Source organism: Jatropha curcas, chromosome 10 (genome assembly GCF_041381405.1).
Source record: "Jatropha curcas cultivar XTBG-Jc1 chromosome 10, XTBG_Jcur_1.0, whole genome shotgun sequence".
Taxonomy (NCBI): Eukaryota; Viridiplantae; Streptophyta; class Magnoliopsida; order Malpighiales; family Euphorbiaceae; genus Jatropha; species Jatropha curcas.
The window spans coordinates 5,816,356-5,837,861 of NC_143160.1; the positions used below are offsets into that span (position 1 = coordinate 5,816,356).

The 21,506-nt window shown below is 35.3% G+C and overlaps 2 protein-coding genes across 2 annotated transcripts; both read right to left on the bottom strand.

The window, feature by feature from the left end:
- Positions 1-49: 49 nt before the first annotated feature.
- LOC105640478 (hypothetical protein) lies at positions 50-10,727 on the bottom strand. Its single transcript, XM_012224799.4, has 15 exons — positions 7,776-10,727; positions 7,559-7,687; positions 7,274-7,465; positions 7,110-7,162; positions 6,667-6,964; positions 6,373-6,514; positions 6,138-6,290; positions 4,958-5,071; positions 3,152-3,348; positions 2,828-3,043; positions 2,445-2,720; positions 2,181-2,328; positions 1,956-2,089; positions 1,269-1,355; positions 50-1,168 (listed from the first exon to the last, which is right to left on the bottom strand). Exons 1-15 carry the CDS (start codon positions 10,395-10,397, stop codon positions 1,082-1,084), a joined length of 4,848 nt encoding a protein of 1,615 aa, XP_012080189.1. The 5' UTR covers positions 10,398-10,727; the 3' UTR covers positions 50-1,081.
- A 1,251-nt stretch (positions 10,728-11,978) lies between these two features.
- LOC105640480 (Pentatricopeptide repeat (PPR) superfamily protein) lies at positions 11,979-17,180 on the bottom strand. Its single transcript, XM_012224801.4, has 2 exons — positions 17,006-17,180; positions 11,979-15,090 (listed from the first exon to the last, which is right to left on the bottom strand). Exon 2 carries the CDS (start codon positions 15,067-15,069, stop codon positions 12,451-12,453), a length of 2,619 nt encoding a protein of 872 aa, XP_012080191.1. The 5' UTR covers positions 15,070-15,090; positions 17,006-17,180; the 3' UTR covers positions 11,979-12,450.
- Positions 17,181-21,506: the final 4,326 nt, after the last annotated feature.

The following is a 21,506-nucleotide window of genomic DNA, read 5'->3' on the forward strand; positions in this document are numbered from 1 at the left end:
TATATTTACATGTAAATATAATATTTAAATATCATTTCAAATAAAAAGATGCAGTAAAATTTGGGTCCTTATGAACACATTGAATATTGAAGAAGATTTCTTACAAAGAACATCGAGGAAGATTCATTGTCTATGTTTTAAGTTCCATATGTACAAAATCGCATTCCCAGCACCACAGATGAAGAAGAAGAAGAAGAAAAATGAACTATTTTATTATCCAGTTCGATAAAAAAAAAAAAAAAAAAAAAAAAGGAAAGCAGCTTAACTAAATAAGAAGAAAGAGCAATATAAATTTGCTTTACTATTTGATTGATTCCTCATCAGCGTTATAAGATGACCACATGCAATGACAATAACTAGCTCCGCATATGATGAGTTGAAAGCCCAAAGGCGGGGGCAATTTTGATCTATACAAAACCTCTTCTGGAAGGGGAAAGAATTCTGGAAAAATTGAATCTAATTTAACTAAATTCCCCACTTACAACTGCTATTAATTAGTATAACGCTCGCTCCTCGCAACAACCATATGTTATTTGCCACCTTAACAAAAAGCATATTCAGAAGTTCTTTCATAGCATTCAGAGGCAGGCAAACAGGAATATTACTAGTCATTTTCTCAACCAATCCCGCCTGCCTTTTTGGAAAGTTAGTTCCACGAGAAAAACAGAATAAGTCCTTGGACTCAAATCCTGACTACCCCGACATTAGTATTCAGATGCAAAGAGTGCCAAAATTTGCACTCCTGTCTCTTCTATTACTGACTTCTTCAAGCCGAACAAAAATTGTCCTTGACACCTTATTTTTCCCTTAGAAGACCAACCATCTCTTTCCTACAAAACCTCCTCGCTTTATGACAACACTCTTGTTTTATATCACAACTCTCATTTTGTATCAAAACTTAAAAGGTTCATCAAAATCCAAGCTGTATATATATATATTTTTTTAACCATATGAACTGCATCGGTGTAAAGCTGCAATGCATCACTACAAATACCACCTCACCACAAGCAGCAATCTTGTCAAGATGTGTTGAACTCAGTGCTCTTTTGGGCAGCATATAATTTGTCAATTCCACCAACTATTAGTTTACAGCTTCAAAAAATAGTACCTGAGGTTGCAAGTGCCCTCTTTCACACATGGATAGAACATCAGCCCAGTTACCAACAACCTAGAAAAATATGACACAAATTATAACAACAGAAGCACGCACAAAAAGTAAAAAAAAAAAAAAAAAACACATGATGTTTTAAGTAGGGGCAAATTTATACCTTGACAGTTCTATCATCATACATGATCCACCATTCATGGTCCTGACTATAGGCGAAGCAATGATAATGTTGCCCATAATAGCAAACCTAAAAGTTGCAAGAGTAAAACAAGGAATGAAGCTAATGCAGCAAATCATGTTACAGGAGTAAGGAATCAGTACATGCATAATAAGGGGGGTCAGAATCTATTCAGGTAAGAAAGGTTCTATATAAAGGTTACCCCTTTTATATAAGTTCCCTAGGTAACATTCTCCCCCAACTAGCCCCAATAGAAAAGAAAAGTCTTTTTTCATGAACTCTCTCCACTTCATGCTTCCTGAGGATAAGATTGATAACTTTTGTTTCATCATTCTCATGCAGTAATCAAAAGCTACTGATAAGTTTTGATTCATCATTTATCATAACCTTTATGATCATTTCATGGTTTTCTCACTTTTTTCACTTTGTGTTTGATTTTGATATCTTCCTCTCCTTAAAGTCTCTGTCAAAGCTACTGCCTTTCAGTGACTTTTGAGACTAGTTCTCGCTTCACTCCACAAATATCTAATGTCTTTCTCACAAAACCCAACTTCCTTATAGGGTTATTAACACGACCAAATGAAAAAAACTTATCCAATTGATATATGACCTGATAAACCTTTTAGTCCATTAAAATAATAAAATTGATGGTCATTCAACAATACATACCACTGAAACCAAGGTGTGTGTGCTTTTTGGATCTAGACCACGGTAAAGAACACTGATATCTATCTCAGTGCTAAGAGCTGCCAATGTTGCTGCTATATCATCAGCACTTTCACATGTATTTTGCCACCCTAGAACTGCAGAACAAAAATATCTATTGTTGAGTATCTACAGGAGTGCACAACTTATCAAGTACAGAATAGTTGCTGCTAAGAAAAATCACATCACCTGTAGTAAAAACATGAGGTGGAGTTGACAGTATATGATGGATATAGTTAAGCTTCCCACAACCTCCACTTTCAGGATCACAAGCTAATTGATGATTCATCTCTACTAGGTTTAAAAGTTCATCAAAAGAGCTTTCAGCACACATGGCCTGAATGATGAGAACATGAAGAGAGATCAAATTACTAGCATGTTTTATAACACTCAAAACTAAAAAGCTTAAATAATAAGTCATTGGAAAAAGCAAATCGATCCACAAATTCAAACCTTCATTGTTCGGAGGGCACTGGCATTTATATTATGAAAAAAAGAAGTGTACTTCAGATGTCTTGACTCCAAACCACAACTATAGCAATTCATTCGTTCAAATATGTCCATTCCAAAAAGAGAATGCACTATACAGGCATTATTAGCACAATCCCAAGACCCCAGGCAATTGCTTTCCACCGATTCAGAATCAGAAACACTTGAACCAGAAGTAAATGCTCGATGAAGGCAATCAAATATTACTGCTAATACTTCAGATGCATCATTCATCTGAGCCTGCAAATACAAATTCTTAACTTGTGAGCAAATAAAAAAACAATCACAGAGATTTTTACAACTTATCTACAACCACAAGGGGTACAAACACAGTTCTTGAAAAATACCTCCTGGAAGAAATTACTATCTGGATACAAATTGCTTAGGGCTATCCTCAGAGATGTGGGAGCAACAGGTTCTCTTCGCATATCTGTTGATGCAATACTTAAAGCAGTGAAAATATCATACAATGCACAGACAACACATGGTTCCCCAACATGAACATGTTCTGATGTTGACCTCTGCAAGAACTCCTCTCGAAACCGTCTTAAATGCCATAAAGACTGAGCTTATAGAAGAAAAGGAAAACAAAAGAGGGTACAGAACATGAATGAGAAAGCATAAATTAAATAAACATCATAATAATAAAGACTCTATTGCATGTATCATACCTGTATGATGACATTCAGAAAACAATTATATTCACCTATATCATTCTGCAAGCCAGTACCAACCATATCAGTTCCTTCCACATTTTCAGATGCAACTTCATTTGGTGAAACATCAACGTTGTTAGCTTCCAAAGGTGTATTTAGTGGTATCCTCATGCTTGAAATCAAGGGCATCTTCTGACGTGCTTCAAATGTGTCTGGAAAAACAACAGAAATAACAAGGCTATAATGTTGCAAATATTTTCAACTCAAGGATCAACAGAAAGAAACAACAGACATTTAAGATGCTGATAAATGTATGCCACTCAAACCAGACTTTTGCCCAAGCTAAAGTATTGGTTAAAGGGAAAGCAAGGCAACATTAATGATAATGCAGCTTAACATGAGCAATTGTTTGAGATTGAGCCATATGATGATAGTGAAAAATGTGAATCATGTGTGCATTACATTGTGAATGCATCTAACAGGGCAAACCTATTTATTTCACTTCAACTTTCATAATGTCTATCTCACTTAACTTGGCAATGTCAACCTGACTAGCATAGTACCAATACATATAAAAGTAAAATTGTCCAAAATCATAATTACATCATTGCAAATGGTACTCCAACAAACTATCTCTGAGTTTGTTTAATGAATAACAATTCTGGAACTTCGAGTATATTCCTTCTTTGAGTCACAAGTAGATGAGCGATTAGCCTGACCATTAATAAATTAGTTAGGTGACAAGCAGTAACCCAAGAAAATTGGAGGATCGCATAATAACTGCGACTAAACCATTCTCTTTTCAAGCAAATTGTCCTGAATGTTGACAATTAGGGGTGGAAAAAATATGGTAAAAACCGATTTACCGAGCTGAACCGAAGACATTCGATAGAAACAGTTCAGTAAAATGGTAAATAACAAACGGTAAAGTAACTTGTTTGGATAAAATTCAGTACATGGTTCAGTAAGGTACCCAAAAAATTCAGAATTCCCAATTTACCGATTTATTCAAAATGGTGTTGATTTTTTTTTTTTTTTTAAAAAAAAAGCCAGCCCTAGTATGGTAAATCGATCAATTCAGTAAATCGGTTGGTATACAGTAAAATTCCATTGGTAAATATGTAAATCGGTTAATGCAAATTCAGTAAAAGGTAAACCGCATGACCAAATGTCCAACCCTATTGACAAGTAGATGAATGCATGTGGATCATCACTATAAAGAAAAGAAGCATTTGTCAGCCTTTCTTCTTGCAATGACATGTTCATCTAGCAATGACATGTGCATCCGTATCAAAGACTTGCAAAGCAACATTCACTCTGCAAAGTCCCATGGCAGTATGCCTCTTTCTGCTTAAATAAAATAGAAGATATTATAGGCCAAAGAGCTAATCCCATAATTCGACCATATCAAAGTTCCCATGGTGAAAATAGATAAATAAATAAATAGTTCAATTTACTGTGCCAAAACAAGCAAGGCAGACTTGACTTAATTGACCAGGTTGCTGAAAATTAATATCATAAACTGGTTTGGGAACCCATGGTCCTACAAGAACATTCCATCCTGCAAAAACAGATGATATAACAGCAATGCAATTTGGAGCTTCGCAAGCTTCCACAATGTGGTGGCATAACATGATTTTAGAATGTGCCGATGATAATACTGAAAAGCAGTATTTAAATTTAACGGCACAAGGCATCAGTCTCCACATAGTTAGTCTGTGAGTAGTCTTGTCCCTCACAGACCATCAACTGGTATCTGGTTTAACATAGAAAAAATCAGAGGTATAACAATACTAAATAAATGGTGAAAAAATCTTTTACCAAGGCTTTGGCGTACAGCTTTTTTAAGGTCAGCTTGGAACCTTTCCTCATCATCCTCCTCTGCCTGTAATTGTCTCAATGTCTTCGTTCCACTGTCCCCCATACTAAGAGTAACTGGTTCCACATGGACAGATCCATGATAAAATCAGTTTCAACTTCATAGTAATTGAGCATAAGAATATTTTGCTGATTCTCTGTAGCCATCAATAAGTGGCAACAAGAGCACTTGACAATAGAAATGCAAAAGGACACAGCAAAGGACTGGAAAATATGTCTTTAGATATATAGTTAAAATAGGGATCTTGTATATGTGGACAAATTTTATAAAGCAAAATAATTAATATTAACATTACATATTGCACTAAATTCGACATTCATAAAAAATTAAGGAACAGAACAATTATTGAAACACTATTAATGATGCACTCCTACACACTAGAATCTTCAATAACTCATTTCGCACATCAGTATATGTGATACAAGTTTCATGCATGTAGTAAGAACTTAAAGAACTAAGAACCAACTATGACAATAGGTGGCTTGAAACAATTATTTTGCCCAGAGAAATACAGGAATAAAGGCCTATATTCAATGTCTGAACAATCTTACAGAATATGGATGAAAGACCAAAGCCATGCATGAAGATAACATAGAAAATGCTGCAAACAATATCTTATACAAGAATCCTGATTCTATGTTTACTGTGGCACATGTCACAGTTGACATTATCAATAATTCTTTAAACAGAAAAGGAGTCAAGTGGTCACTAATTAGTGGCAGTTTCCAGTACTATATTCTCAACTCCAAGGCATTATTGTCCAGATTAAAATTTCAACATCAGCTGCCCTCTGATTACAACCATGTCTGAACTATTTTTAACCTTTTTAATAAACTAAAGTGAACAATAAAATGACAAAGCTAAATATAAACAGATTAAATCTTCAATGTCAACCAGTTAAGGCAGTAGCATGGAAAGGGAAGAGGAAGATAAAAAGCAACTCTACTAATTTACATACAAACTAACATTAACATGCTACATAGTTCATATTATAAACATGTCATTCCAAATTCAAACAATCATTAACAAATCAGGTCCACCCACATTTGCTTTTCCATTCATGATGTAGTATGTCCACAGTAGAATGCAAACAAAAATTAAATACATAGTAGAAATACTTACTATTTCCACCTTCAACATTATTCTTTTCTGATGAAAAAGCTGGATATTTTCCATCAAAAGATCTAGTAGAACTCTTCTGCCGCCTACTTCTCCTTCCTATTCGCCGGTCAGAAGGTAAGAGGCCATCCTCTGAAATTACTCCATTAGATAGCCCTGCCAAACAAAGACGATGAAAATTTTCCAACAATTACAGCCACCATAGCCTCATCCAGAGACCTTATTCAATGATGCTAACCTTGATTTACTTGTGTATTATGTGCACCACTAATCATTTGCGCACTAGATAGTGCAGAATATTTTACCGTCTCTGCAGCACCATTTGCCATAGGCATGACTTCTACATTGTTGGCAAACCCATTCTTCTGAGTCAACTGTTCCTGAAAGTGCAAGCGCGTAAGGTTCTCTTCAATATTCAAATAAAGCCTTCTACAGATAGCATAAAAGTAGTAACGGGATAAGATCTGACAATGTAATTGAACTAAAAAATTAATAACACCAAAACAGGACAGAATCAAAAACTAATGCTTACCGATGGCTCATGTATATCATCAGCACCAGGTTCTGAGTAATTCTCATGCAGTATACAGGCCACATTTTCTGGAAATGTTCGATTAGACTTTTTATACTGTTGTTCAGCAAGGTGTTTCAGTTTAGCCTCATTCTCAATTCTTCTTTGATACTCCAGAGTTTCTTCTAGTTTTCTTTCCTCTGCTTCAAGCTCAATTTTACGTCTAACTTCTTCATCAAGTTGTTTCAAGTCATCATCATTAAATGAAAGAAGAGTATCAGAATCTGGGAGGTCACCATCAGATGCAACTGGAAAGGAACTGCAGCAAGAAACGAATCAAAAACAATAGCTTAGGTTTTACTCACTATTTGCATTAATTGTACGTAGGTGCAAAACAGAGTGGAAGCACTCATTGAAGAAAAGCAAACATAGAAGTGCAAAGTGAAATCAAGTTAGAGAAATACCTTTGTTCAGCAGTCTCATCATGAAGCAAGTGCTGCTCATTACCAAAAGTAGCCTGAAATGTACAGACATCATTCAGGCAACATCAGTTATGAGTGAAGTATAAAATTTCCACAGTGAAGTTACATATAAAATATGCCCATAAGCAAATTAATGAAATTGAAACCTTTGAATCCTTGGGTTTCCTGTACTCTCTGTTCTTTTTCTTCTCCTTCGATTTCTCCTGTGTGTTTCTCAGATTATCAGTTCCTCCTCGAGTACCCTTCTTAGAATCAAGTGCAAGTTCTGCTAAAAATGCTTCTCTTGCTGCATCAGACTTCTCTGTGGCATCCTTCTCAGCTAAATCCTCCAAGTGTGCCTGTAAAAGAGATATTGCCAATATACATATAAGTATATATAACCAGAAAAGTTGAGAAACGCCATGCAAAGTCATGACTTGTCCAATACAAACCCTCATGTATGATTTCACTAATGGTAACAATATCGACCGATAATCATGGGCAGAAATAGGCTCAAGTTTGAGTTCCAACTGCTGCATCCCAGATACATTTCGCATGATTCGGGCATCAATTTTCATGAGCTGCATGGCCAAACAACCAATTAAAGGGACAAGAATCGTTATTAACATTTATTATATATACAAGAGCTAGTAGACCAAACACACTGACCTCTAATGATATCTGGTGTTTCTGTCTCTGGATAGCAACTTGAATGCAAGTGTCCATTTGATGCGCATAATCCTTAGTTCTCCAGTCATTGTCTTCCCCGGATTCCAAGTCACATAATTGAGAATTCATACCTCCATAAGTATCTTCATATCCAAATTGATTGCCATTCAGATCTTCTGCTTCTTTTAATACGTTTGATATGACATCTAACTCAATCCTACTGCTACTGAACAGAGCATCATTTTCATTGTTAACGAGATCTTCCCTCCTCTTCCTAAGTGCAGATTCATAACAGCTGCGATCACGAGTGTCAGAGTCCCTCTTCTTAGTTTCTTCAAGACAGAGATCTTCCAGAGCTTGCAATGTTTCTTCATAGCTTAAATGCTCACCTTTTCTCTCGCAAAGGTTCTGCAGGTGGTAAAACTCCTTCTCAAGGGTTTGGAGAATTTCCATTCCTTGGTGCACTTTCTCTTCTTTTGTACGTACCCATGATTGCAATTGCTCCCCACTTGAGGGGCCCGCAAATATCCATGAGAGCAAAGCATCAACGTCAGGTAGAACCCCATTTCCATAGCCAATATTAGTAGAAGTTGCTGTGGCCTTACCATCATGAGTACATGTTCCAGGAGAACATTCAGATTGCAACAGAAATTCATTGAGGTAGAGATATGATGCATCACCATTAAGAACAATTTTCTCTTTCATGTCGGGACCTTGAGCAGCATTTACATCATCTATACTACTTTTCTCAGAGTATCTTCCTAAACCACAAGAATGAGATAGTTCCTGCAAGAATTTGAGGATTTTTCCAAGCTGGGATGCTCCCAAGAAGCAAATGCACAAGGGTGTCTGGTCCACACCATGGTTCAGAAGTTGGGAACCAGAAGCAAGAGTCTGTAACTCATCCATTGTAAGTTGTATGACCTTGTTTAGATGGCTTGCAGCAAGACATTTATGTTTAATAAGTGCCTCAAATACAGCATGAATTTTTTTGAGGAGCTTTCCCCGTTCCAAATCCTCTGATAATGGCCAGCTATCAATAGGATATGCCATAGAACCCTGGTTTCCATCACATTCTTTACACTCAATACTGGAAACTCTATCAGCATTATTGCTCCCTGTGGTACAATCATCATAGCTATCCCTCAAATTTTCCTTCTCTGGAGAAGAATCCCATGCATCTTTGAAGCAATCATCACACTCCTCATTATGATTTCCAGAGTAAAAATCCTCAACAAGGTCTGCATCTTGGCATTTCCCTCGACTTCCAAGCATCTTGACTGCTGAAGAAATATCAAATGGTTTCCAGGAACAATTAAGAATCATCTCAATCCACTCATTGTCAACACTCTGAGGCAAAACTGCCTGCATTTTAGGCATAAGATTCCCCATATGCTCTTGCACAACATGATGTATATGGCTCTCAGAATCTGCAAACTTCTCATGGCATCGACAACACATCCAAAACCTCCATGTCTTATTCTCCTCTGCAAACGTCAATAACTCATTTAAGACCTCACTAGCCAAACCATCCTTTGATGACCCAAAGTAGCTCTTGAAATCACTAACGTTAAGTTTTAATAAATCCCTCTTCATTTCAATACTCATTGAATTCCAATATGACTGCACCCAATCCTTCCTCTCCTTATTAGACCCACTCTTCCTCACATTATTCCCATACTTTCTCCTCTCTCCTCTCTTATCACTCCCTGATGGTGCTTCCATTCCCTTGTCACTCCTTTCTCCTTCATTTTGTCCTGAATTGCTCTCAGATTTCTGCTGCAATAGTCTGGCAGCAGCGACCCTAACTTCAATCTCTTTCCGTCTCTCTTCAGGTGTCTTTGTAGCCTTCTTAATCTCATTGGGCCTTCTAGCTTGCATTAACCTAACCTCCATAGGATCCTCGGCGGCTCTCCGTATAGGTATCAATCTAATTTCTTCCCCGGTCCCCAAGTTCTTCATCCAAGTCGAAATTGAAGCAATGCTCGATTTCTGTTTCAAGCTCCTCAACTCATTCTGCACGTGAGCAATCCTCGCTTCCGCAGTCGTTATCTTCTGCTGGCTCTCATCTTGCAAGCTCTCCTTAGCAGGATCAACCGGATTCAGAATCTCCAACGCACGCTCACACTCTCTCATAACCTCCTCATACTCTTTCCCATCATTTGCCGCCTCGTACAATAAATTAGCATAGAAATGCGCGAACTCAATCGAGTTCGGCGACAATTCCGCAGCTCTTCGAGCAGAGTCAATCGCGTTCTTCAAATGCCGCTGTTTACGGTTGGGGTCATCGATTATCGAAGCCACCTTAACACAGACCGTGCCTTGGACACGGTGGATTAAAGCCGAGTGCGGCGAGTTATCTCCGTGCTTAGCACATGACTCCTTCATGAGGCGGAGAGCTTTGGTATGATGACCTCGGCGAAGAGCAGTCAAGGCCCGCTCGCATTCGAGCTTGATTCCCGAGTAAGTCGAACCATCCGATTCAGGAGAAATGGAGGGTTCGATCTTCGCAAGAGGAAGATTAACCGGATTAGGAGAAGTCTCGGCTTCATCGGAGGGCACCGTCGTAGCCGACGGGAGTTGTTTGGACCGAGAAGTAGGGGTACGCTTCTTATGCCCCATCAATTATAGGGTTTGTTACAATAATCTGATTATTAACATGAATATAATTGCCTCTGTTTATAAAACAAAATGTATTTGGTTATAGGAAGAGACTTAACACTTACTTGAGGGTTTTTTGAGAGGAGGAGGAGGAAATGTAGGGGCAAAGTAGGGATTTCAAAGGACCTTCCGGTGACGATAGCGGTAACAGTGACGATGGCCGGAGAAGATAGAATAAGCGATGAAATCTAAGAGGATAGTGGAAGAGTTAGACAGAGCGGGTGAGTGACAGACAGGTACCTACCCATGGAAGAAGAGAAGCTACGCTTGATGAGAGATGAAAAATTAAGACGGTGATATTTATATTATTGGATGTGATTACTGGTTAATGACCCTATAACCTTTGATTGATCAAGTTTATTTTTTTTTAATTATTATTGTTATTATTTATTATTTTGTTTTTATATAAATACACGCTCATGTGGGATCAAACACCCTCAAAATGTTCTGTGATTTGTAATTTGCAATTTATATATTAATATATAATGCAAATGAGTGGTTTTTTTTTAAGTGGTAATTAATTTAAATAATTCAATAATTAAAAACAACAGACTCACAAAATAAATATAATTTACCAAGATTTACTTCTTTTCATGGTGTATGTATATGTCATATGGTTTGAATTATACAATACAAGTTAAAAGAGTTTTTTTTTTTTTTTTTTTTTTTTTTTTTGTGAAATTGTTAGTTTATAAATATATTGCTTAGTGAGAAATGAATATATTGTTTTTGTATTTGTCTCTTCATGATTAAGTTGTTGTTTTCTTATTGTATTGAAAAAGTTAAAGACCTCTTAACCATTGGTTTGCTCCTCAGTTTATTCTTGCCCTTGTCATTTAGCAACATCACTTTTTAATTATAAATTAATCAATTAATAAAATTATTTATTAATGTTTTTTATATTTTTTGTATACTAAAAGGAAGGGAGGGGGATGAGTATTTGTACTTAAATGATGAAAAATATATATATAATTAACCTTTTTGGTAATTATGGCATATGAGAAAATTTTATGTACGTCAAAAAAGAAAAATGAATAAAAACATGATTTGAGTGAGAGAGTGCAAGATCTCAACAGGGAATTATGAGGACAAAATCAATTCTCATAAATATTAAGGATGTAATGATTTTGCCTAAGCAAATGCTACAGATCTTGAAATTGCATACATGTCTCAATGATGATTTTGCCTACACTACTTACATACTTTTAACAAGCTATAATGTTTTTTTATTAAAAATTAAGTTAAATCTCAATTTTCCAAGTTCGAGGCGAGCAAATTTAAAACTACTTTTTCTAAGTTTAAGTTCAACAAAACTCGACTCGTTTGCAGACTCAGTTCATTTAGACTACAAAAATACCAAATTAATTTGAATTATGTTCAGCTTGAACTCTATTTAATTTGAACAACTAAACTTAAACTTCTCTAAATTTATAATGACTAGTTTTAAAAAAGCTTTTTTATAGACTCGAACTGAGCTTAAATTCTGCTCGTTTGTTAAATAAATTCAATAAGCAAGTTCAAACACCATTTAAATGCCTTAAGTAGGGAAACACAATTCAAACACCATACAACTATAATTACTAATTAGCATTCTGCAGCAAATACATTATGAATCCATGAAAAACTACCAAAAAAAAACAAATATATACACAGTAAACAACTATTTTAGCCCGTAAGTACATATTACAATATACACATGGAAGTTTATAGGCAGCTGCTTTAATATATTCATTGCTATGAGAAATCTCATAGTAATTAACTCCAAATGATACACAATTCAAACTGATCCAATACTGGAGTGAGGGAGAGGGAGCTGGATTATTGAACTTGCACTAGACAGGAGTAAAAGCCGAAAGCTATGGTAGAATGTAATACTACTGACACCGAAAGTCAGCAAGGAGTTAGATTTAAGTTGAAACACAATACATAATTATGCACATGACACTGCAATGTCTATTCTACTCGCCGCAACAAAATTGTGTAAGCAACATGACTAAAACAAAAACACAGCTACTTACAGTAAATGCATCCGCTCCACATAAGATTGGAGCAACCAGCGGTTAAGAGGCTCCCCACAACCAACAAAGCACCCAGAATTGCCATTTTCAGTGAAAAATGGAAAGCTAAAAATATGCAGCAATTCTTGTACTGCCTGCCGTACTAAGGAAGATCCTGTCACCCTGCTCCGCCTGCCCCATCCAGTCACTATATCAATACGACTGGGACTAATCCCTGAGACTAGCATCTGGCGGCGAAACCAAGCAAGTGTCCTTGATAGTGCAGTCACAGCTGTTCCGTCAGACATAACATGTAGGTTAATAAGCCAATAGCATGAACTTTTCTCTTTGATAGCATCTGGATATACATTCCTCTGTGCAGCTACCTCCCAAACCGACCCAGCCTCCTCCTTGAGCCCTGATTTGTGAAGGAAATCAACCACCGCATCTACAAGTCCCCTTTTGCTCTCTCTATCTTCACTATGCATCAGATCAAAAAACCTACTAGCATGATCCCGCACGTTTTGACCATCAGGTCCAGCTGATGGCAAAGACAACAGGAACATATGTGCAGGGTGGCCCGTGACTGCCATGAGCTCACAATAAATCCCCATGTCACATGGTGAGTGTGCCTCTGTACAACAACTGAGAAGCAATGTGTAAGTCTGTAAAGAAGGGCTTAGACCCAAGTTCAACATGCTCTGCAGCAAGTTATAAGCATCCGCCAGCCTGTTCACCCTGAGGAATGCACTAAGAAGAGAATTACAAGTGGGCACATTTGGGCGCAGGCCAGTGTGGAGCATGGTCTGATACCATTCCCAAGCCTTTTCGACATTTCCAGCCTTTCCCCATAAGTCCACTAGAAGGCCATAGACAGGTTCATCAGGCACCCAATTCTTTCTTTTCATCTCAGAAAACACTGCTTCCGCTTCATCAAGATAACCACAGTGTCCAAGCACTTCCATGACTATACTATAAGTTACTTTATCAGGTTCAAATCCTGCATTCTGCATCTCACGGTAAAGCTTTAACGCAGTCTCGTAATTTCTTGACTTGGCTTGCAATGCAATCATGATATTATAAGTGACTAAATTGGGAGTACATCCTTTTTCAACCATCTCGCAAAATAGCTTGTGAGCAGCAGCTAAATGGCCAGCTTTTCCAAGGCAGTTTATTATAACACTATAAGTGAATGTGTCAGGAGAAAGGCCAGCTGCTTGCATTCTTTGATACATCTCCATAGCAAAATCAAGAAACCCAGCTTTTGCATGAATATCAATGAGTGTACAATATGTAACACGGTCAGGTTCACACCCTACCTTCTGCATTTCATTAAAAACATCAACTGCTTCATTTAGGTAGTTTGCACGGCCATAACTGTGAATAAGACGGTTATAAGTTACAACATTAGGGTGGCATCCATCCTTGATCATCTGATTAAGCAATTTGTTAATTGCACCAAACTGCTTTGCACGGCCAAGAATGCCAACCATGGTTGTATAAGTATGGTCATCATGCTTGAACCCATGTTGCCGTTTCAACCAATGGAAAAAGCCAAAAGCAACTGTATGGTCTTGAAGCTGCTTTAAAACTTGATTTGCCTGATAAGCATCCATTAAATAATTAAGATTTCCAAGAGCCTCCTCTGCTGCAGGGCCCCACCTTAGTTGTTTCAGTATCTGAGAAACATTTTCCATGATGTGCCCACTGCTTGCAATCTGTCTGGGGCTGGGAGCAATTACAGGTGACATTTTAGCATCTCTCGACAATTTTCTGTAATCTTCAGCAAAGTGTTCTCTAATCTTAGCATCAGAATTCTGTGCGTTGGAATTAAAATTTGCAATGAACCGGTTTGCTGAACCTTTTGGCCTTTGAGGTATAGTCCTCCTTTTATCACATGTATCTGAAACTATGCTATGAGATTTTGCTGAATTACCAGCGGCACTATTTGAAACATGTTTGAAACCTCTGGTAAAACCTGATTTTTCGCCTTTATCCTTTGAACTGTTATAGTTACTGGTATTGGACACTACTGTTGGCTCTACAGATGGCTTTCGATAAACTTTAGTAAAGTTCTCTCTCCTGATGGTTTTCACATTTGATGATTTTATAGCAGAATTTGCCCTGGTGGGGTCAATCATGCAGTTTTTGGGTGAGTTTATTCCACTTCCATCAGACATAGGAAGTTTGTAGTTTACTAAATCAGATAGAAAACTAACTGCTGCAATACCTGCATTCAAGAACTGGTCTGAAATCGGAGGTGAGGAGTGTGTAGCATCCTTCTCAACAGCATCAATGCCACTGGCATAACTAACAGAAACTGAGCTCCCAAAAGAACTAGGAGAAGATGCAACTTGTGGCAAAGTTGGGTGCTCAACACTCTCAACTTTGTGACGGCCCAACAATTTTCCGGCATCTCGCAAAACAGATGTTTCCACCCTTGCTGAAGTTTTCGGTACTATGGTGGATGCATTCTGGGGTAGAACAGTGTTTCTTGTTTGATGCCTTCTTGGAAGGCAGGTTTCATCTTCAGAGCAAGTGCATGAACTACCATCAGTTGCACTACATCTTGTTCCATTAAGAAAAAACGACCTCGCATTACTGGAAAGATTACTGAGCTGCTTTGCTCGTAACATGATCTGCAATCACAGAAACACCTGCAACAAGAATGATTCTGTGAAAGTCATTACCAAAATACCAACTTCATACTATTCTGAACAGGTCAGGAAATAAATTGCATAATTTGTTTGCTCATGTGCTTGATTCAGTAACACAAGGATATCCTGCTTAATATCTGCAAAAGTTGTATTTCCATAGTGGCCGCAGCATGAGAAATGTTTAGAACCACCAACCAGCCAAATAGCCAATGAAACAAAATGATCGTTGTTAAAAAAAATAAAAAAGACAAGAATACCACCTATAAAATTCTATTTCAGAAAATAGATAATGAAAAGGATCATTGATGTGAAACTCTCAAAACAGCACGTAGATGCTCACAAGGTTTCGAAATGAATACACGTGACACCATATCACAAACTAATAAATAAAATTAATTGGGATTGGGAAACAAAGAAACCCAACAAAAGTAGCTATCAAATTAAAGTATGATCCAGTTATAGCAAAAAAGGCAGATTACAATTATGGGAGCTCATATGCCAAGCGAGAAACTTAAATAGGCTACCAGGTATGGCCTGTAAGATCATAACACAATTAAGTGAAAGGAATTTGAAAGTTTAAAAAAAATGCCTAATCATTTGCTAGAAACATGTAAAGTGAATGTTTCCATCACTTGTAGAGCATAGACAATACTTGAAAGGGACTATTCAGAAGCAGTCCTTCCGAATCACAATGTCAGCTCTTAATACTCAAAAAGCAATTCAGATACTAAAAATGTTCCCAAGACAGACACGTTTACAATCAAACAGGAAGCAAGTTACGGTTTGTAGTTACAATAAATACACAGACAACAGGAGGGAGTGGATAGTGCATGTTCAATGATATATAGAAGTCTCAACAAAGCATATTGCATTGATAAAATGGTGATAGTAGAAGCTGTGCATTCCTGCAGGGGCGATAATGCATACGCCCTGCCTGTCCCACAACCTCTCAAAGAAAGAGAGAGAGAATGCAATAGCCGATAAACTAAAATGGGGAGAACAAGGAACGTTCTTCCAAAATCGAAAATCAAAGATGCAGCATAACATAAAGGCAGCTGCTTCTTTACTCCATCAAATTCAAAAGCAAACTAAAAGAGCCAAGATGGTGCTCACTAGAGTGATAAATGTTGTAAATAATATGTTAATATGTTTGTAGCACGTGTTTCTGCTGCCTCAAACCCTGAGCTTTTTCTATTCTTGAGTCTCCTTCGACAATCAATATGTTGTTGACATCTATCCAACCAATCCACATAAAGAAAAAAGAAATTACATTGCACAGTGAAACTTCAACAACCAAAACTGTTAAATGGGATCACCCACCCATTAATTAGAAATCATATCTCCAGCTTCTAAGGGCCAAAACCTATGCAATCATAGCATGACACGATGAAGTAACTTCAAATCACTAACAAAACCACACCAACAAGCAATTAACTTAAGATAACACAAACAGTACAGACTCCTTCAATCTAGTATCAAACTGCTTGCCTCTAAACCATTCTTGCCAATTTACATCCAAATGCAAATACTCCACAGAACTTTCAATTAATCACCAAATTTACTCTGTTACACATCCGCACCACCCTGCTCTGCTGCGTTTAAAACAAATGAATCCAACAAAAGAACATAAATTTACCCCTAAAAATACATCTATCCGTACATTAACGCCGAGGGGCATTAATAAACCGCTTCAAACTTACACATCCGATGAAGGACAAGCAAATTACAATAACCCATATTCTCAATCACCCATATAGACCAAAATAAAAGAAAATTAGAAAAGATAAAAACTCAACAACCAAATAACAAACAAATGGTTATTACAACAAGAAGCTAGAAAACAGCTGACAGCCAGTAAACAATGGCACTGATATGCACAAACAAACATGTGTATTTGGATGATGTTTTGGAGTACCTGAACCGACGTGTGAGCTTCTAGACGAGCTTAGAGAGAAAAGCAGGGTCTTTTCCGGAGGGGAGGCGGAATGGAAGAAAGAAACGAGAGGAGGCGGCTTTCCTCTCTCTGCCGTCAACTCGTGAGTTTTTTCCAAGCAAGTAGGGGAGGGGAGGTTCAACCTTGAACACTAGTTTTTTTTTTTTTTTAATGTTTTTTTTACCCTATTCTTTTATTTTATTTTATTAACTAATATTTAAAAAAAATTATTGAATTTTTTTATCATAATTTGAAAAGACATTTACCTCAATAAAATATGAAGCAGAGTCACTTCATCATCTAAATAGATTCTTAATTTTTGTTAATCTTAGTAGTGAAAAAATTAATATGAACGATAGATAAGCAACTTTTATTTTAAAATAAAATTTATGAATTTTAATTGTAAAAATTTAAAAATAACTAAACATAAATTTTAGACTGTTTTATAATAATATCTAGAAGATCAATTTCAATCTCAATGCATATTTCCCTTTCACATTTAAAATTTAGTTTACTTCTATTTTCAACCTTTGGATTCAGTCAATGTATGTGATGTATATATCTAAGTCATCATCCAAGCTTTTCAGTTTTCCATTCGAATGTAGAAACTTCTACATTATAAAAATCTCATTAATGATTTTTTTTCATTAATCTGAGTTAATTAGAATTGCATGATCTAACGGTAAGTCAATGGAGTTATACATGGGTTATGGTGGATAAGCAGCAGCGTAGCATTACAAAGTTGCTGTGAAATGCTCAAATGTTTCTTGTTGGTCAAGCTGATTTTGATACGGTGAAAGTATCCCGTGATTTCAGGGACCGATTCTTTTGTCTCCTCTATGTTCGACTCTTCTGTAATCTGTACTCGCAATTATTATCTGTACTCGCTTGGAATCGCAATCAGGCCGATCAGGCAGGAACTAAACTGGCCCAATATGAGGCCCAACCATTATGTAAAATGGGACATAAAACCCAATTTCTCATGCGAAGGAATCGCGCAAAAAAAAAAAAAATATATATATATATATATATACATATATATATTTATATAAACTATGATGATGTCGTTTCTAACAAATATTTGCCTCTGATTTTTATGTTGGTGGACGACATGCCGTAGAGTGGTTGCTTGTTATGGTGATGTGGGATTGACTTGCCAAGTTACCCAGACTCCATCTCCGAGTGAGCCTACTAATGAATCAAACCGATGAAAAATTTCAATTAAAACGAGAGTATTTCTTACCAATTATTAAAAAAGGATAAAATAAAAATAATATTAAAAAATTTATCTATTATGATTAGTTTAGTTCATGGGTGAACTTATGAACCGAGTTTATATAAGTCTAATTTTGTAATTAATGACTTTTACTGGATTCTAGAGAGTTTCTTTTTGTCTCAGCATCATTGCATCGCATATTATTATTAATGTAGAATTAGAAAATAGAGTTGGGAGGAAAATGTAATTTCTGAATTTTAAGAGATTAAAATATAATTTGTTTAAATACATTTTCTTTAAAGTTTTAGCCTCAGGACATCATCTTTAACGTTAAACGAGATTATAATTATCTAAATTGAGTCAATAACTATATTTATAAATTAAATTAATGAAAATAAAAAATAAAAAATATTTTTTATTATCATTTTTTCTTAATGTATAATCAAAAATATTTTTATTTTCATACTTTCGCTAATTTAATTTATAAATAAAGAGGTGAATTAAGTCGAGACAAGTCAATCAAGCTTGACCTAATTCCATGCCTGAATATCAGCATATATATGGAATTTTGGCACATATAAAATGGAAATAGAAAAAGGAAAAGGCAGATGAAAAAGGCAAAAGTTTAGAATCGTGCTTTATGGAGTTGGCGTGGGGTGGGGGGCGGAGGAGCACATGCTTTATCATCAAACATAATAATGGTGGTCATGTAAACTTATCAATGCCAGGTTATAAAGTTTCCCTACCTTCAAGGAGTCCTCCCATCATTGCTTTCTGGTTTTCGTTTGGAGTCTCTTTCTAAAAAAAAAAAAGAATGATTTTTAGTAAAATGTTTTTAACGGTAAAAAATATGAAAACAAATCCATTGAGCAAAACAAATGCCATAAAGAGCATGTCAATTTAAAAGCAAGAGACAAGAGGGCAAAGCACATGGAGAATGGGTTGTGCCGTAGGTTACGTGACAACAAAATACAAATTTTAATTAATATTTATTCTAAATCATCCGATATAACAAGTCCTTTTATATTTGTCAATTCCATGTAGAAAATGCACAACATGGTACCATTAATATTCTTAACTCCATTGTCAATTTAACAAAAAAAAAAAAAGAAAAAAAGAAAATGTTTATTAATGATAAATTGGTAATTTCTTAAAAAATGAATGTAATTAATTAAAAAAGGGTTTTATTTTTTCATATTAATCATTAAAAATGCAAAGAAACTAAATATGATTTTTGCTCTCATTCTCTTTTTCTTTTTTTCTTTTTCACTCTTCTTTTTGTTCCTTTGGTGCATTGACATTGTCCAATGTATAGTTAATATTCAATTATTCTCATAACTTTCAAGAAAGTGTCACAATGTTGAAAAAATGGTATTTGAAAGTAAATAAACTCGAAAGCATTGCCATTATATTTTAGCTAGACAGTCATGTACTTATAGCGCATGTTTGAAAATTTTATTATAGGATTCCTCTAATTATTATTAACTATTTTTTAAAAATAACATTTTTTTTTTAATTTATAAATTTTTTGCTCTACGGCCTGAAAATAGTTTATACATCCTAATTCTATTAAAAAATAATTAATGGAAATTGAAAAACAAAAAGATAGTTATGGTAGTTGATAGCATATAGCTTATCTAATCATGAGAATAGCATCAATTGCTTGTCACAAAATTAAAACTTGAAAACTAGATCAAGTTATTGCTATTTATATAATAATTGTTACGATCATTGCTTATGCATCATTACAATTATAGCAATCAAATTAGAGTAATGTGTGTAATAGATCATCTTCAATTTATGTTGGCTAATTCATGGAAAGCGTTTGCAATAAGAAAACCCTAATTACCAAAAAAAAAAAAAAAAACATAAGTAATTTTGATTACTATTTTGCACTAATTAAAACACATGCACATGCTTTTAATCTAGTTTCAAACACAAGCAAAAGTATTTTCATTTTGTTTAAAAAGTGAAACATGAATTTTTTTTAACGGTGAGCATTTGGTTTAATTTTATTCAAATTTATATATAAAATATTTAAATTCGATAAAGAAAATCAAACTGAAAAATTGTTTTTGAAATTAAATCGAATTAATCCAATTTGCTTGGATTTTTTTTTTTTTCGAAATTGAAACTGAATTATATATATATATATATGTATATATACTTTTAAATTAAACCGTGACAGATTATTAATTTAAAGAAAGAGTTAACAAAGAAAGCCTAACCTACCATAATATTTTATGGTAGGTAGGTGGCTTTTTAGCAAAGGAGCTCATCATTTTTGTTGACTTTTTGAAGGTGGAATCTTGATATTTTTTCCATGGATTTTTTTTTTTTTTTAAGAATACGTCCATTGTTGCTTTCATAGGACTTTTTGTGTTCCTTTGTCTTGACTGAGTCTCCGTCTGAAATCTGCCACTGTCCTTGATTAATTACCCGATGATTATACCTACAAATTCGTTTGGTAGCTTAATTTTTTACTTAATATGATATTTTTAAAGCTAGATTTGATTAATTATTAATTAATCTTTATTAATTTGAGTTTTAAACTAATTTTAAACATAAAAAAGATTAAATAGTTCTTAATATTTTACTTAAACTCCTCTATTTGTAATAATGAGAAAAATAATTTAATTTTCAATAATAACATTTATTTTCTTTTTAAATTTTATTCTTTTACAGTTATTTTTCACCTTCATATTTAAATATAATGAATGAAAATTAAATAAATATAACTAGACACCAAAAACAGACGGTCCAAAGTCCAAACTTGACACTGAATTAAAAGCAAATTTTGTTACTTGTTGTTAGTGTTGGCGTCCAGACCTCAAGTCAAGGCTACCGTATTCCCTCAACCGGTGACCAACTACAACGACTCCATACCAGGAAGATCTCAGCCGTTGATGTAACTCTACTCTTTCTTTAAAAATTACTAGGATCAGCGGCTCAGACTGATTCATTCCCTGAAAGCAGAACATTCTTTTCTTTATGAGCTCGTGGGTCCCCCGTAAATCATTTGAGCAATTGCCTCGTGGAAGAAGCTGCTGTGAAAAACATTATCCGGGTGGTTGGGACTAGATACGGATTAGTAGGAGCAACGTCCAAACAAAACCAAAACCAATTTTGTGTAATTATAAAAATAAAATTAATTTTTTAAAAAATAAAATAAAATAACTATTGAAATTATAAATTAAATCAATAAAAACGTTTATTATAATTCCATTCTTAGTAAAATTTTCACACAAAATAAGAAAAATGTGAATT

Bases quoted from the DNA above. Each gene is read 5' to 3' on its own strand.
- LOC105640478 (XM_012224799.4), bottom strand. From the start codon at position 10,397: ATGGGGCATAAGAAGCGTACCCCTACTTCTCGGTCCAAACAACTCCCG. The intron at 7,163-7,273 runs GTTTCAATTTCA...TGTACATTTCAG, and splicing joins GGAAACCCAAGGATTCAAAG to GCTACTTTTGGTAATGAGCA. The intron at 2,329-2,444 runs GTTTGAATTTGT...CTCATCATTCAG, and splicing joins GTGCCCTCCGAACAATGAAG to GCCATGTGTGCTGAAAGCTC.
- LOC105640480 (XM_012224801.4), bottom strand. From the start codon at position 15,069: ATGTTACGAGCAAAGCAGCTCAGTAATCTTTCCAGTAATGCGAGGTCG.